This window comes from Armigeres subalbatus, chromosome 2 (genome assembly GCF_024139115.2).
Source record: "Armigeres subalbatus isolate Guangzhou_Male chromosome 2, GZ_Asu_2, whole genome shotgun sequence".
NCBI classification, from domain to species: Eukaryota; Metazoa; Arthropoda; class Insecta; order Diptera; family Culicidae; genus Armigeres; species Armigeres subalbatus.
The window spans coordinates 43805648-43822583 of record NC_085140.1 but is presented as its reverse complement, the minus strand read 5'-3'; the positions used below and the strand labels follow the sequence as shown (position 1 = coordinate 43822583).

The 16936-nt window shown below is 41.5% G+C and overlaps 1 protein-coding gene across 1 annotated transcript in view; it reads left to right on the top strand.

Annotated features, from left to right (window-relative positions):
- Positions 1-15009, top strand: part of LOC134214322 (elongation of very long chain fatty acids protein 7-like) — a 124261-nt gene extending 109252 nt beyond the window's left edge. The window contains exons 5-6 of the mRNA XM_062693725.1: positions 7628-7764; positions 13674-15009. Coding sequence (XP_062549709.1) covers positions 7628-7764; positions 13674-14219 — 683 coding nt within the window. The 3' untranslated portion in view covers positions 14220-15009. The remainder of the gene's footprint in view (positions 1-7627; positions 7765-13673) is intronic.
- Positions 15010-16936: the final 1927 nt, after the last annotated feature.

The following is a 16936-nucleotide window of genomic DNA, read 5'->3' as shown; positions in this document are numbered from 1 at the left end:
TTAAAAGGAATCCAGTGTGAAGTCTTCTGAATTCTAGCTGGACTACTTTAATGATTCTGAAAGGAATTCTTTAACGAATCCAATGAAAATTATTCTTGAATTCTGGTGGGAATTCCTCTTGGATTTTGATAAGAACCCTTCTCGGATGCTGATAGTAATCTTTCTCAGAAATGAGAAATAAGCTATGGTGAATGCGTGGATAACTCTTTTGTCTTCAAACCTTTTCCAGTAATTCATTATGCTTTATGTTTAAAATAGATATCACTGCTAACTAACTTTCCGAATCATAGGGGGGGCTTATTTTGTCTAAGGAGGGCTAAGGCCCCCCTAGACTTCCCTTATTTACGCCAAAAAATCTTGACGTGTAGGTCCGATCAGCTTAGCTTTCCTCTTTAGTCTGATACTGACATCCTTCATCTTGTTGTTGTGTTTCACAATGTCAATGTATGCGGCAGAACTCAATAGCGGAACGGTCTTTGTGAAAATCGTTCCACTTGTATCAATCCGTGCGGTTACTTTCTCCAAAGCAATGTAGCAGGCAAGAAAGACCATCACGGTAGCTTTATGCGCATTTCAAAGGATCTCTAGAATGCTCCTGAAACATGAACTACGCACACCACCCGATCAATCATCGCCTTAACCCACCGTATCAGTTTAGCCGGAAATGTCATACCTTGCTGAAATCCTGCCATAGCTGACCTTGATCGAATGTATCATATATGCGGTATTGAAGTCGATGAATAGATGATGTGTGGATAGGTTGTTTCCGCCGCATTTTGCGACGTACATCTGATTCGTGGTAGAGCGTTCCCCTTGAATCCGGCTGATACTGTCCCATGAACTCTCTTGCAATTAATGCTAGAAGTTAGTTAGCAAATCACATAACGCTAATTTGGAAATTTCGGACGCTCACATTCACCCAGTAACACTAATTGAATGAAAGGTTTGTTTTCTTTTTGCATGAATCATAAGGCGCAACCTGACCCCCTCCGTCCCCTTAGAGTATTACGTAATTTGTTAAGGACATAGTTGGAAGAGTACCACGATGGCAGCCAGTATGGCACCTGTCTGCAAACGGGTCTCCACCATCCCTCCTCCACGGATTTCTAACCAACATTTGAATGCCACAAAAGTCGTCAAATTACTAACCTGTTCATCGCTTGTGGATTTACTTCCCTTCATAATGAACATATTCCTTCAATGAATCCTATGTAGTTTGACTCAAACTTTGGGATAAATCAGCAGCTACGTGCCAATTTAATATCCCCTCGTGATTATCATTGTACTTGACTGCTTCTCACAGCGCATACAAGGTTTCTAACACCATTCCGCACCGGATCAACCCGAAATATTGATAGGATACTTATCGAACTTAACTTTATTTAACTGGTCACTAGTCTTGAAAGCTTGATATTATTCACAATTCTTGCCCGAAAAAGATAGTGAAAATTGATCGTGGAGCGAATGTAAACACCGGCACCGGTGACAGCAAACTAAAAATTATGGTGGTTCAAAAAATAAATTTTGCTTCGCCAGGCTCAGTCGATTCTGTTCCACTTTTTGGGTGTGTTCCGATTGTTTGGCCTGATTTGGGTAGGAGCTGATAGGCCGTTTTAGGTTTGTATGAGGATTGGAATGGAATTTTTCAATGTACTGACTGTGGCGCTTGTCCATTGGGCACCGGCTAGGAGCGAGCTTATAGGACTGGGGGTAATAATCAACTCTACAGGAATCGCATTGATTGGTTGTTCAGTATTTGATTTTATACCAGGTTGCAAATCTTAGGACATGGTGATCAAACTTCGCAGGTGGCTCCTCTAAAAAGTGCAACGCAATATAGTATCCTAAATTTGTCTGTTTTTACACCGCATTTTTGCGCGAGACTACGAGATAGATTAGAATCGATTACTGATTGTTAGAACGATTAATTAGGATGTGGTTTTCGGTTAGTAAAGACTCCGGAGTGTAGCCGTTAGCTATCGCTGGCGCTTGGCGGGGAGACGTCAGTGTAATGAAAAGTTTAGTTTTCCCATACTATCTCATTTTAATATAAAATTAAAACTGCATGTAGCCGAAGACCACATTATCAAGAAGACTGGCAACACAGCCTGAAATCGGACGACACTGTTAGCAGCGCTGTCGGTGAGCCAAGGTGATACTATGTTTGTTTGTGTGAGTGAATTGACACTGTATCCTCAATTAAACGATCAATCAAAATATATTAAAACCACATTTAAATTATGCTAAAAAAAACTCTCGAGAAGTACACTGAGATTAAACGTACCTATTTCAATTTTATGAGATCAGCATAACTTTAAGCCGAATAATATTCGGAATTTTGTCTTGAGCTGACGATTAAAGTGCTGCACTCTATATCAATTTCCGTACGGACCTATTAATTTACTTCACATTTCGACTGAGTGAAGACTGTTTTCATGATTTGATTTGAAACAATTTACTTTCTAGATTTTTCTTAATTTTTATCATTACCTTGCCTAGAAACCCAAAAGTTCGAAAAGGTTATGCTATCCTAGACATAGTAGAAAATGAAATCTTCACTCAGAGACTGAGTGAAATTATATTGCCGTATCTTTTTATCTCAAGAAAATGTTACTAATTTTTCGTAAAAAGTGGAACTACTCAAATTTTGATTAGTTCCAGTTTTTACGAAAAAATGAGAAAGATTTCCGTCAGAAAAAAGAGACGTCAATTTCACTTAGTCTTTGAGTAGTTTGAACGGGCGTGTACAGAAATAGTACCAAATAGTTTTTCTTGAGAATTCCTAACTTTGAGAAAACCCGCGTTAGATGTTTTACGCCATACAAATTTCCGGCGGTTAACTCATGCTGGCTGTTTGCACATATACATTAGCGCCTGGCAGCTGCGAGTAGGAAACCAGTCATTGCTAATAATTCATTGAGAAAATTCAGATGATAGATAACAAAAATAGATGTTAATATATAGAAAAAAAAACGGCAAATATTGATAATGTTAATTCATTAGCCGTGATTGCCAAGCCGTGACAAGCCAGAATTTTGACAGATTAAAAATTTTCCGATGCAAATAGAACTCATTTTTATCGCTTTTCAGTTTTTGGTGTTTCAACCGTTCCAATACGTTCATATTCGTTTTTAAATTACAACACTTTATTTTGTAGACAAACGGATAAGAACACAAAAAAGATCCCAAAGAAATAAGTTTAAAGCATATAAAACTAAGTAAACAGCCTCAACTTTAAACTCACACTCTGACTCTCTCTCTCTCTTGATTAGTGTTAAGTACTAAGGAACTGCCCATGCGAGATTTTCATACAAATAATAATTCCGAATTAGTTCCTTGTGTTGTTTCTCTAAATTGTCACGAAAAACTCTTTTTGTTTCAAACTCATTTTCACGAGGAATTTTTCTGCCTGTACAAAACTGAGCTGATTTGTGATTCCGTGTGGACTGTTTTGTGAATTGACAGCTATATTTCATTGCAAATAATGAAGGTGCGGGGTTCATCAACGTTTGCTTGTGTTGGCAGATCTTCAGCAAAATAAACATAAAAGAGAAATTTTGTAACCCGGCGAACCAAGCGGCGAGGGTTCGTGGTGCCGGTTAACTAATAGCCAGAAGCTAGGCAATTAACTGAAGGGCATAATCGTGGATGGCCAATGTAAATTTATTGGTACTGGCGATTTGCAAAAATAGTTAGTTAGTATACACGCTTCATGACAAATTTGTTGGCATATTGCGATCGCAAGTATTGTATCTGTATTCGCGATGTCGACACAATTTAGAGTAGAATTCTACTTTTCCCTACTGTGGAAAATATTTCTTCTTAAAGTTATTTGTTGACAGTTAACTAACACTAGCAGACATCAACTTCCTCCGCACCTTTATTAGAGCCCATTTACTTTTGTCAGCTAAGATCACTACCACACAGATAACAAGCTACCACTTCAACTCAGGAGAGGCTCTGTCGGCAATGAAGTTAACCGCTTGTATGGAAAAATGCCAGAGCTGCCAGTCTTCTTGATAAAGTGGTCTTCGATGTAGCTTAGTCAGTTTTTTTCCAAACCGGCTCAAGTTTTCGGAGGACACTAGGAGAATGGGATGGAGTCGTGTGGGCGTGGTGACGCATGGTCGATTTTTTGGACCACCCTACTAATAATCCATATTGTAACAAATACGACACTAATACTACTGCAGTACTTAAATGAATGTTTTCATTGCACCAATACTTCTAAAACTTTGTTTTGAGTTGTCAACCAACCTTCACCTTAAGGCCGCTAGTTGACGGCATACATTATGGGAGAGTACCTTTTAGGTGGCATTCTGCAATGTGATTGTTTGGTAGTTGCTGCAATCCAGCTTATCGCCTTTTTTGTAGATGCTCTCTTTTGTTGCTTGTTTTTTTTTGCATTTTTAGCGACAATTACAATCCTTGACAATAAGTGATAAAAATATGGAATAAGTTTCTCAAAATTAACTTTTATACAGCTTTGTGGAACACTGCACAAATCTATAAAGTACACCCAACCAGGGGATGGCAGATTTTAATACAGTTCTGCATAAGAACCTTACAGAAACTGTATAATAATTGGGCATATACAATTCTGTAAGCTTTTTATACAAATATTGTATTAAAATAATACAGATTTGTATTATTTTAATACAATATTTGTATAAAAAGCTTACAGTGTCCAGATTTTATACAATAATTGTCAGATTTGTTTTTGGGTGTAGAGTGAGGCAAGGGTACGCACTTACAAGTACTTACAATACCGCCATCGGAGATGAGAATGGGTCATCGCTCTCACCGGCAGCCTGGAGGTCGGATAGCAAAATCGTTCAAAAGGGTCTCTTTTATTTTAGTCTTCTTGCCATTCAATCTATTCTACAAGCATTATGAGTACTTGAAACAGTGACCCATTTTCACCCCCATTTGACACATTGTCACTCCCGACGACGGTAATAGAATAAATTAAAGCAAGAGTTAATAATGATATGATATGATTATTAGATGTTATATACATATTCATATGCTTCGATGAACATCACATGGCTTAAAAACTTTGCCATCATACAATAATTGTCCATCATACATTCAAAATGTTTAAAAATTGTAATTAAATTATTTCTTTTCCCGGTGACATTTCATTGAAAGTATTGTTTATAAGGAACGTTTGTAACATTTCTTCTGGAATGACCTTTATTTTGTACTTCTTCACGAGATTCAAACGTTTCTGAAATCCATCGCAAGCGGCACGCACGGTCTGCATGGGCATTTCGTTCCAGATTTTGAGAATTACGTCTTGAACTGGTCCAAGTTACTAACCTTGTATTCGTACAACTTTAACATAATAAAGGACCAAACAAGAAAGTGAAGAGGGTTCAAATCCGGGAAGCTGAGAGGTCGCAAAGTTTTGTCCAAAAAGTCGATGAAATTGTCCCCATATAAGGCTTAAACCGCATTTTCCGTGTATAAAGGATTATCGGCCTATTGGAACATGTAGGGCTGATCTCCGTCTTATCACCGGGCCACTGGGGGTATCAATCTTCCCTAAAATCTCAGTTTTGTAGTACACCGCAATGATTTTGACCTTCAAAAAATGCTGTTTACAATACCCCAATCCATTTTCACCGCGCGTAATAGACAAACAACAAGTGACAGAATGTCAACACCACACACATCCGCTAGCGTATATATACCGCTAACGCTGACACCAATACTTATACAGAATATGTACATTGGGCTTATGCAACGTACACACCAGTCAAGCAGTTCGACGAACATTGACTCCGCCCCAAGAAAACGCTTCGGTTGCTGCTTTGTTTGAACGTGTGTGAAGTTGTTCGAGCAACCATATTTGACAGTTGGCGACTCGGTTGGAAAAAATTAAAACGGTTTGATTTTGGTTTGAGTTGTCGGGGGTGGAGTCAAGGTTCGCCGAACATGTTTGAGCATTTGTAGTGAAGTTGCACAAACCCCATTTATTTTTTGATGGTTGGTGCTCAAGTTGGCGCTTCGGTCGTTCGTGTGTGATATTGTTGGTCGAATAAATTGATTGTTCGTGCTGCTGTTGGTAAAACTTGATGGATGTTTGAACAAACGAGAGGTGGAGTCAATGTTGGTCAAACTGCTTGACCGTGTGTACGTTCCATTACACACACAATGATCAAACATTTGTATTCGAACTTATTGAACACCCTGTATAAGGTAACTATAAAATTGAATGGGAGTTCATTTTATAGAATTTATTACCTTGTTTTTCTTTTAGAAAATTTTAAATAAAATATATGATAGAAAAAATTTAGAATGCAAAATAGTGATTTTGAACGAAAACAAAAATTTATATTTGTAGAGGGAAAAACCTTCCCTAGCCTCTATCTCTAAAACTCCTGCATATAAATTTTCACGCCGATAGGTTCAGTAGTTTCCGAGTCTATAAGGTTCAGATAGACAGAAATTCATTTATATATCCATATAACGAATTCTTTCATGTTTCACCTCGTGTGTAACGAGGCAAAAATATTTTCATCTTTGAAATATGACTCGGAAGCTTCGTTATAAATCCTCTTAATGCATGACATTTTTCAATAGAAGTTTAAGTTCAAATTTACATGACCAAGACCTCGTATTAGATTAGAGTGTGGTTGATTCAAAGTTAATTGCCTATATACTGATACTCCTGCTCCTCTAATGTGAACGTGTAGTATACACATGTGGAAGTGATGGCTTAACAAATGGATTGCGAGTGATTTGACTATGCGTCCAATCTGGGAATTTTCGAGCTCATTCAGTAGCCGCTAGGTTGCGAAGGCCGACGGAGGTCCTTCGTAGCTTAGTTGGTTAAAGCACCAGACTAGCGTACTGTAGGGTCATGGGTTCGAGTCCCATCGAAGGGAAAGTGGTTACCTCCAATGCATTTTTCAAATCAATATCTTCCGCGTAATGTACATATTCACATATGAGTTTTCACAACATTAAGTGACATTGTATTACTTAAGTAGTGTGACCATTTTGGTGGCACTCTAACTTTCATCTGCTCAGTGACTTAGTAAAATTCAAGGATCTAGGAAAAGACGATGCAGTCACCTTTCTTGGCAATCTGGAATGGAACCTTGACTTCAAAAACTTACTCGAAACCTCATTCCAAATTCCATTCAAAACTCCGCAACAGATACCATGATTAACCAAGTACATACACGAATCGAATCACCTAGGCTGAAGGTTAATCCAATTTGCGCTCACATTCGTCATTAATTATTTCAAACTAATTCGTTAATTTGATTGGCGAGGAATTCATTTCGGTATCACTTTCGGGCGAGACGGAAAATCAGAAGACTTCATCTTCCTATGACTTAGCCCCACGCTACTAAAGGATTGCCTTTGTCTGTATGTACATGTATTTCAAATTTAATCTTCCACATATTCTGGTTTTCAAGCATCGTACATAATCTCTACGCTGGCTGGCCAGCGTGTAACTAATCTTCACTTAAACATACTAAAAGCTCTTATCATAACGAGCTTTAAAAACCAACTCTCAGGTCATCAAAATTTAGATCATGACCTGACAATGACCTTCCACAAAACATTCATATGGGTAATCAAGTTTTTTTTTTATTCCTATATCCTGCAGGTGGCAACGCGACCTTCCCGAACGTCATCAACAATTTCGTGCACGTGCTAATGTACTTCTACTATATGCTGTCGGCGATGGGACCCCGCTATCAGAAGTACCTTTGGTGGAAGAAGTACATGACAGAGGTTCAGATCGTAAGTAATGCCCCCGGTCTGCGGTGGGTCAGAGCTCGAGCGTGGGTGGATATATGTAGGCACCGCAAGGAACACAAAAAAAAGACACACACACCAGACAACGCATTTTCGCCCAGCTTGGTGAATTACTTTCCTGAGGGGGGGTGCCCCAAATTTGCATAATTATACGGCGCGAAAGTTAGCGAACGTGGATGCTGATTATGCTAATTTTTAATCGGATCCCACCTGCCAGCGAACGAAATGCGCCACCTGGAGCGCCGAACTCGATAATTTCGGTAGGCGTACAGCACGGTACCTACGCCGCGCCGTGAATTGTTGTTACTCGGATGGCACAAAAGGATGGCTTGGGATTAATGTTGGCTAACTTTGAAAATTGCAAATATGATTTTTTGAGAGAAAGTGATTTTGAATAAGTGAAAATTACTTTTCGTTCTGCTTTCATTGGATTTTTCGGCTATGCAGACTGATGCCATTTTCAAAAATTTGTTCTTATCATATCTCATCATACAGTATAGCTGAAAAATGTAAAAAAGAATAATTCGAAGTTATCAAACTACATTTTTTTTCTATAGATTTTTTGAATATTAATTGTTGCTCTTTGTATATCGTATCCGATGAATGGGGTAACATTTCATTTGTTTTTAATTCCATCATAATTGTAAGCATGAGTAAATAGTTGCTATTTGCCTCTTTTACTTTTGTAATCGCTGAAAAGTAACAAGCTTCCACAAGATTTCCAAACTGTTTCACATTGCTCGTAGGCACTGGCTACAAATAGGCGAGAACATTTCACTTTCCGTAGTAGGTATCTAATAAAACTTCTATAAATAAATTGTTTTTCTATTTTCACCAGTTATGTCCCGTAGTAGCGAGAAGAATATTTGGACCATTTTCCAGCCACATTTTCCCATTATACAGTGGAGCGAGTTCAACTCACAAACGATGGAGGTCGACAATTTAATCTCACCCAGCAGATGCAAACAGATGTTGGAACCTGGTTGGAACCATTCCAATTTGTTGTGAAATTAACGTAGATAGTTCGAGAAAAAAAAAGTCCAATTGAATTAGCTACTAAAATGTAAATTTAATTTCAAACAAACAATCAAAACTATGCAAATCTGCCATTATTCACCTCTCATTATCCATCGCCATTTTCCAATACTTTTACTCGATGTATTTGGATTTTACGCAGAACTGATCAATCGGGAATGAAAATGAGGGGAACAACATGGTAATGATTGTAATGAATAATTTAACATGGTCTACATTTTCAGTATGTTTATGTACGATGATTATTTGATTTTTGTTGCGTCTTTATACCGTAAGTCCTAACATTTTTGCCCTTCCGTGACTCGCACTGTTAAAAATAATATCACAATTTGAATACCTCATTTGTAGGATCCGGAGCTTGATCAGGAAATAACGTAAAAGTAAGCCATTTTCCATCCGATCTGAAGCAGCGCATGTTTTCTAATTGATTTCTGATATCAGAGCAAACTCACAATTACTTGTCATAAGACGAGTTCGTTCCGAAAGATCTGGAATATCCATAAAAATTATATGTTTCGGAAGTTTGTCATCGAGCAGCGTGATTTTACATTAATACGAATCCATAAAATCGGCACTGACCTAGGCGACGAATGAAGGATCATGATTGGAAGCTTGGAATATGGAGCGAATTAAAAAAAAAAGTTGTTTGACGAATATGCCTTGGGAGCCACTAAAATTTTCAAATTTTTTTGGGGTGACAAAATCGGGTCGAAAACGTGACAAAATCGGGACATAATAAAATCATGTCTAAAACGTGATAAAATCGGGGGTGGACTAAACCGGGGAGTGACTAAATCGGATCGATACTGTGCTGGGAAAAATGCTTGGGTGCGAATCAATTGGCGCAAGGATGTGCGAGCTGAGGATCAGAGGCCGTTTCTCCAACTGCAAAACCATCATCGTGCACTGCCCACACGAAGGACGTCCTGGTGACAAGAAGAAGCATTATATGCACATTGTATGATAGGTTGCTCACTGCGGGACATAAAAATGGTCACCGTCGACATGAACGCTCAGTAAGGGAGAAAATGTGATGGTGATCGGACCTGGTAGTCTGCATACCGTATCGAATGTTGATGGCCAACGGCGCAAAAATATCAACAAGGTTAGGTGGCCAAGAAACGGAAAACTAAATCGACCGCGTTTTAATCGAAGGTAAATTCTTGTCCGACATCACGAACGTATGCACTTTCTGCAGTGCGAATATTGAATCCGACCACTACCTCGTTGCAGTATGCCTGCGTTCAAAACTTTCGACGGTGTACTACGCGCCTCGAGGTCGAACTGCTTAACATTGGGCGGCTAGACTTGCAGAAGACTACGCGCAGCAGCTGGAAGTGGCAATCCTAAGGGGTTGTACACTTATTACGTAAGCAATTTTTCTGGAATTTTCGGCAATAAACTGATGATTTCCCTTGATAATCACTGGGGTAACGACAACCGAAATAACAGACAACCGACCATCTTCCCCTATAATATATTCAGCCTTCCTTTTACGGCATTTGTTTATACGTCACATAATTTGAAGCATTATTGGCATCCAAAAGTAAATCTATAAGAAGGCACTTTCAGAAAGAACTAAGCAGTTGTTTTGTATCTTCGAAATTTGCGTCCAACAAGTGTTCCATTCCAGGTTATTCAAGAATTCCTTAGAGTCTACACGCCTAACCAATGTCTTAAGATCTGTACGCGAATCTAAAGGGCTGATATCGCTTTTCAAAACTGGTGCATGTCCTATTTCATCTATAAAACCAAATTGGATATGCCTTCAATAACTGCTCCATTTCAGGTCATCCGAGAATTACCTGGAGCATAGGCTTCGAGGACAACAGGGAGGCTTCCGACCTTCTTGAAATGAGACTTCCGACCCTCTTGAAAGAAGACTTCCGACCCTCTTGAAAGGAGACTTCCGAGTATCTTGAAAGGAGGCTTCCGAGCCTCTTGAAAGTAGGCTTCCCAGCCTGGTGAAAGCAGGCTTCCGAGCCTCTTGAAAAGAGGCTTCTGATCTTTTTGAAAGAAGGCTTCCAAGCCTCTTGAAAGGAGGCTTCCAAGCCTCTTGAAGAGGCTTCCGAGCCTCTTGAAAGGAGGCTTCCGAGCCTCTTGAAAGGAGGCTTCCGAGCCTCTTGAAAGGAGGCTTACGAGCCTCTTGAAAGGAGGCTTCCGAGCCTCTTGAAAGGAGGCTTCCGAGCCTCTTGAAAGGAGGCTTCCGAGCCTCTTGAAAGGAGGCCTCTTGAAAGGAGGCTTCCGAGCCTCTTGATAGGAGGCTTCCGGGCCTCTTGAAAGGAGGCTTGAGGCCTCTTGAAGGAGGCTTCCAGGCCTCTTGAAGGAGGCTTCCAGGCCTCTTGAAGGGGCTGAGGCCTCTTGAGGCTGGGGCCTCTTGAAAGGAGGCTTCTGAGGCCTCTTGAAGGAGGCTTCCAGGCCTCTTGAAGGAGGCTTCCAGGCCTCTTGAAGGGAGGCTTGGGCCTCTTGAAGGAGGCTTCCAGGCCTCTTGAAGGAGGCTTCCAGGCCTCTTGAAAGGAGGCTTCCAGGCCTCTTGAAGGAGGCTTCCAGGCCTCTTGAAGGAGGCTGGGCCTCTTGAAGGAGGCTGGGGCCTCTTGAAGGCTGAGAAGGGAGGCTTCCAGGCCTCTTGAAGGAGGCTGGGGCCTCTTGAAGGAGGCTTCCGGGCCTCTTGAAGGAGGCTTCCGGGCCTCTTGAAGGAGGCTTTGCTGAGCCTCTGAAGGAGGCTCTGAGGCCTCTTGAAAGGAGGCTTCCGGGCCTCTTGAAGGAGGCTTCCAGCCTCTTGAAGGAGGCTTCCGGGCCTCTTGAAAGGAGGCTTCCGGGCCTCTTGAAAGGGAGGCTTTGAGCCTCTTGAAGGAGGCTTCCGAGCCTCTTGAAGGAGGCTTCCAGGCCTCTTGAAGGAGGCTGATCCTCTTGAAGGAGGCTTCAGGCCTCTTGAAGGAGGCTTCCAGGCCTCTTGAAGGAGGCTTCAGGCCTCTTGAAGGAGGCTGGAGCCTCTTGAAGGAGGCTTCCAGGCCTCTTGAGGAGGCTTCCGGGCCTCTTGAAGGAGGCTCTGAGGCCTCTTGAAAGGAGGCCAGGGCCTCTTGAAAGGAGGCTTGAGCCTCTTGAAAGGAGGCTGGGGCCTCTTGAAGAGGAGGCCTGAGCCTCTTGAAGGGGGCTTCCGGGCCTCTTGAAGGGAGGCTTCCGGGCCTCTTGAAGGAGGCTTCCTGAGCCTCTTGAAGGAGGCTTCCAGGCCTCTTGAAGGAGGCTTCCAGGCCTCTTGAAAGGAGGCTTCCGGGCCTCTTGAAAGGAGGCTTCCTGAAGCTGAGCCTCTTGAAGGAGGCTGGAGCCTCTTGAAAGGAGGCTTCCAGAGCCTCTTGAAAGGAGGCTTCCAGGCCTCTTGAAAGGAGGCTTCCAGGCCTCTTGAAAGGAGGCTTCGGGCCTCTTGAAAGGAGGCTTGAGGCCTCTTGAAAGGAGGCTTCCAGGCCTCTTGAAAGGAGGCTTCCAGGCCTCTTGAAGGAGGCTTCCAGGCCTCTTGAAGGAGGCTTCCAGGCCTCTTGAAGGAGGCTTCCAGGCCTCTTGAAGGGGCTTCCAGGCCTCTTGAAGGAGGCTTGGGCCTCTTGAAGGAGGCTTCCAGGCCTCTTGAAGGAGGCCTGGGCCTCTTGAAGGGAGGCTTCCGGAGCCTCTTGAAAGGAGGCTTCCGGGCCTCTTGAAGGAGGCTTCCAGGCCTCTTGAAGGAGGCTTCCAGGCCTCTTGAAGGAGGCTTCCGGGCCTCTTGAAGGAGGCTTCCGAGCCTCTTGAAGGAGGCTTCTGAGCCTCTTGAAAGGAGGCTTCCGGGCCTCTTGAAGGAGGCTTCCAGGCCTCTTGAAAGGAGGCTGGGCCTCTTGAAAGGAGGCTTCCAGGCCTCTTGAAGGGAGGCTTTGAGCCTCTTGAAAGGAGGCTTCCAGGCCTCTTGAAGGAGGCTTCCAGGCCTCTTGAAAGGAGGCTTCCAGGCCTCTTGAAAGGAGGCTTCGAGCCTCTTGAAGGGAGGCTTGCGAGCCTCTTGAAGGAGGCTTCCGAGCCTCTTGAAGGGAGGCTTCCGGGCCTCTTGAAAGGAGGCTTCCGAGCCTCTTGAAAGGAGGCTTCCGAGCCTCTTGAAAGGAGGCTTCCGAGCCTCTTGAAAGGAGGCTTCCGAGCCTCTTGAAAGGAGGCTTCCGAGGGCTATTATCTGTATCATCTGACAATTTCTTGGTTCAAATGATCACTAAGAACGAAAGGGGGCTTCCGGAAAATCTAACGCTCCGATTTATTGTACTCAAAAAATTTCTTTGAAATATCTATTTTTGTTTGAGAAATAGAGTTAAAAGATCAATTAACATACTGAGATTCGAATTTTCAATTCGAACATTACATCAGTGCGTGCATCAGTGGAGAAAACTTAACGGCTGTTGGTGTTCATTAACAGAAGTCTTTCAATTAATTAAGCGGATTGTAGATGGTCAATTTTGAACGGCGGTCTAGCCGGATAAGATATCCTAAGATAAAATGTTTTGTTTGAGATCCAATTATAGCGTCACCACATCACGCTATAATTGGATCTCAAACAAAACATTTTATCTTAGGATATCTTATCCGGCTGGACCGCCGTTCAAAATTGACCATCTACAATCCACTTAATTAATTGAAAGACTTATTTTGAAATTGACACTGAAGTCACAGAAGTGCGCATCCTTGATTGAATGAAGCCGTATATTCCTCTGAATTTATTTTTCTTGTAGAGTAGCAATGAGCTTTTTTTTCCATATTTTTTACAAAATAAAAATATTCTAATAAATATTTTCAATTCCATTCACTGTCATGAAAAGTCTTTAATGAATGTCTCACTTATTCTTTACCCTCACCAGATCCAGTTCATTCTCTGCATCGCCCATTGTATCAACGCCCTGGTAACGGGCTGCCCGTTCCCACGGTTTATCTCCACGCTGCTGCTCATCAATGCCAGCATCTTCCTGGTGCTGTTCATGAACTTTTACATCCTGAGCTACAAACACAAATCTGCCAAAGTCAAACCCATCGAACAATCCAAAGTTCAGGAAATCACCGAGACCGAACTACATTCTAACGAAGAAACGACAATCACAAACCCAAAAGAAATCAACAACAACTCCATCGTATCGGTGGAGACGCTGCAGGCTAAGCCCAGCAAACCACTACCTCCTGTTGCTGCTCAGAATACCGTTGATAGCAGCGAAGTCACGGAGCAGAGCTCCCTCGAGGCGCCCACCGAGACGAGTTGCGTTGACTCAACGACAGACGAAATCAGTCTTCAGACCGAACTGCCTAAGGATGTGATAGCATCGGCGGAGGGACTCCGCCAGCGGATAGCCACGCTCGAACAGCTTCAACTTGTGCCAGAGTCTCCGAGTCGGGTCGAGGAGCTGGCGGATTAGTCGGTCCGCCCCAAAGACCTAGGCTTAATAACAATATCGGTTTAGCTTTCGATTTGCAGTAGGTTCAATCGCGTCATGACAGGAGGTGGCCCGCCCGACCGAATCCTCCGATTCGGAGTCTTCCACAAACCGAACCATTTCATCCATGTAGGTCATAATGTTTCTAGTCTGTAGAAATTTCGTTCATCAACCCGTATCGAGTAGGAAATATAGCGTACTTAACAAGTGTACTTGAACTGCATTGCATTAATAGAGCTTCCTAAGGCTACCAAACCCAACTGAATTTTGCTCAAGTTTCCCGCTCCCATCCATTTGCATTACATAGAAGCTTCAGAAAAAAAAAATGAAAGAGCGATGTGCATCAAAATAGAGTAACTGAACTGACCAGCGTGACCAAAAGTGAAGAAGACGAAGACGAACAAACAAATCGTTATCTGAGGACAATTTCCGACGCTGGAAAATGCTCCCACCAGACGGATGGTTGTGCATTGCGTTGAATAAGCTCAAGCAATAAGAATATAATCTTACCATAGGAATACGTAATTGCGTGCTTAAGGCGAACGTTTCGGATTGTATATGTTGTTTGTTTGAGTGGAGCGGTTGTAATGTAAATTTGTAGAATTTATTCGTAGCTGAGAGTTATGGACAAATGTATGCCAGAAAGCAATGATTGTAGATAAGCAGGAGTTACAGTCTCGGGAAGCCTTCGTAGTGAGAATTTTTCTAATTGTAGAAATAGAAAAAAAGCAATCCAACGAAAAAATGAAATAAAGTGTATTGAAAAACTGAACGTATTTGGGTTTAATTTTTTAATTGTTTCCAGTGAGTTATATCAATCCTCCTTTGAAATATCATTCATAAGCAACATGGTTTGACAGATTTCAAGAAGAATCGAAAGGATTTCTTACTGATTGATTGCTGAACTAATCCAACTACATGATTCAAAAACCTCCAACACCAATTCTTATGGGCTATTTTTCTTTGGCGTGGTAGAAATTTTCCTTCTGTTGATTGTTTCCTCAAAAGCGATGGCTGAAGCATGAAGAAAAATAATGAAAGAGCTATAAGATCGAATTGATGTCAATAGCACAAAAAGCTGCTTCAACTCCTTAAAGTTAAGCAGGAGAAAATAGAAAGTTGATGGTCCTAAAAATGAGAAGTTTAAACCACATTCGTTGGCAATAGGTTATGAAGCTGGACTGAACGCTGGGTGAGTTCGAAGCAAAGAGAAAGTTAACTTGTGGCTTCGGCCAACCAGTTTTGACAGGATATGAGGAACTTTTCAATCAAAGTGTTTGCGCTGGTCTGGGGTATTTGGTCATTGAGCAGATGTGGCACCAAAATCAACAAGAAAACCATTTCCTCCCGAATGGGACGCCGTTAGTCCCACGTTGATTTCCTCGGTTTGTGCTGCTTTCCCCATTCGACATGGGATGGAGTGGGCAGGATTTTTTACTGTTGCAATGGAATCGTTCCGTCTGCCACTGGCATGTGTTTCCTGTGTGTCTGGGTAACTATTTTGGAATGGAAGCTTTTTTCTTCGATTGACCTTTCAATGGAGAACGACTTTTGCCGTTCGAAATTACATTCCGGTGGGTGACGGATGGTGTCTTCTTTGGACCATAGAAAGCTAACCAGAGTTACTAATAAACGGATATGCTTGAATCAATCAGAGTGCAATTAGGTGTTAGACTATCTGAAAGGAACAATTTTTACTCAATTCGAGAACACCAAATGAACTATGGATTCATATCGAAAGTAATAGAGGCTTCATAATGACAGCAAAATTAGAAACAAGATTTATCATGGAAAATGTAGAAATTGTCTAAAAAAAATTAGGGGCCGTCCACAAAGTACGTCACGCCTCTAGGGGGGAGGGGGGTTCAGAGCAGCGTGACGATCCATACAAAAATTTTAGAGATGTGTTACAAAAAGTGTGACGAAGGGGGGGGGGTAGAAAATCGCCGATTTTTGCGTGACGTACTTTATGGATCTTCCCTTAGAGCTGTGCGCCCCCGCCGGTGATTTTCACGCGCCGCATGAAAATTTTCCATGCCGCTGAATATTATTTGCACACCGATGGCTATTGGATGACTAATGAGCCAGTTTCGTATATTTTGTTTAGTATTTTTACTAGTAAGTTCATCCTATCGGAAATACTTACTTATTACAACTGTAACTAGCATTAAGCTAATTTGCTGTGGGAGTATGCTCGGGCAAACATTAAAATAATTTCCCTAAGACTGCGTCACATTTTCCGAACTCAATTCAAATCAAATTTAAAAGTGACACTTGAACAGTTCCCCAATAATGCTGCCCACATTACAAGATTACTTTTGACCGACATATAATTGCTTTTGACAGATCCGTCTAATTGAAAAGCACCAGTGATTCATATGACCGGTTGATTTTTGATTTTCGAACTATCACTTTCAAGTTTGACTTGGTTTTAAATCAAGAAATAAGACGCAGCTCAAGAAATCTATTGCTTCTCAAGAATAAAAGGAATTACTCCTAGAAATGTTTAAGAAGCTCCTTTTAAGTTTTGGTCTAAAATTATTTCAGAATTTCATTCAAAAATTCAATCAATTTAATTTGAAGAACCTAAAATATTTAATTTATTGTAAACCCTTTTTAAAAATACTCCAACTTCATGAATTTCTCATTGATTTTCTTCAAACATTATTTTTGTAGTTTCTTCGAGAATATTTTCTGGA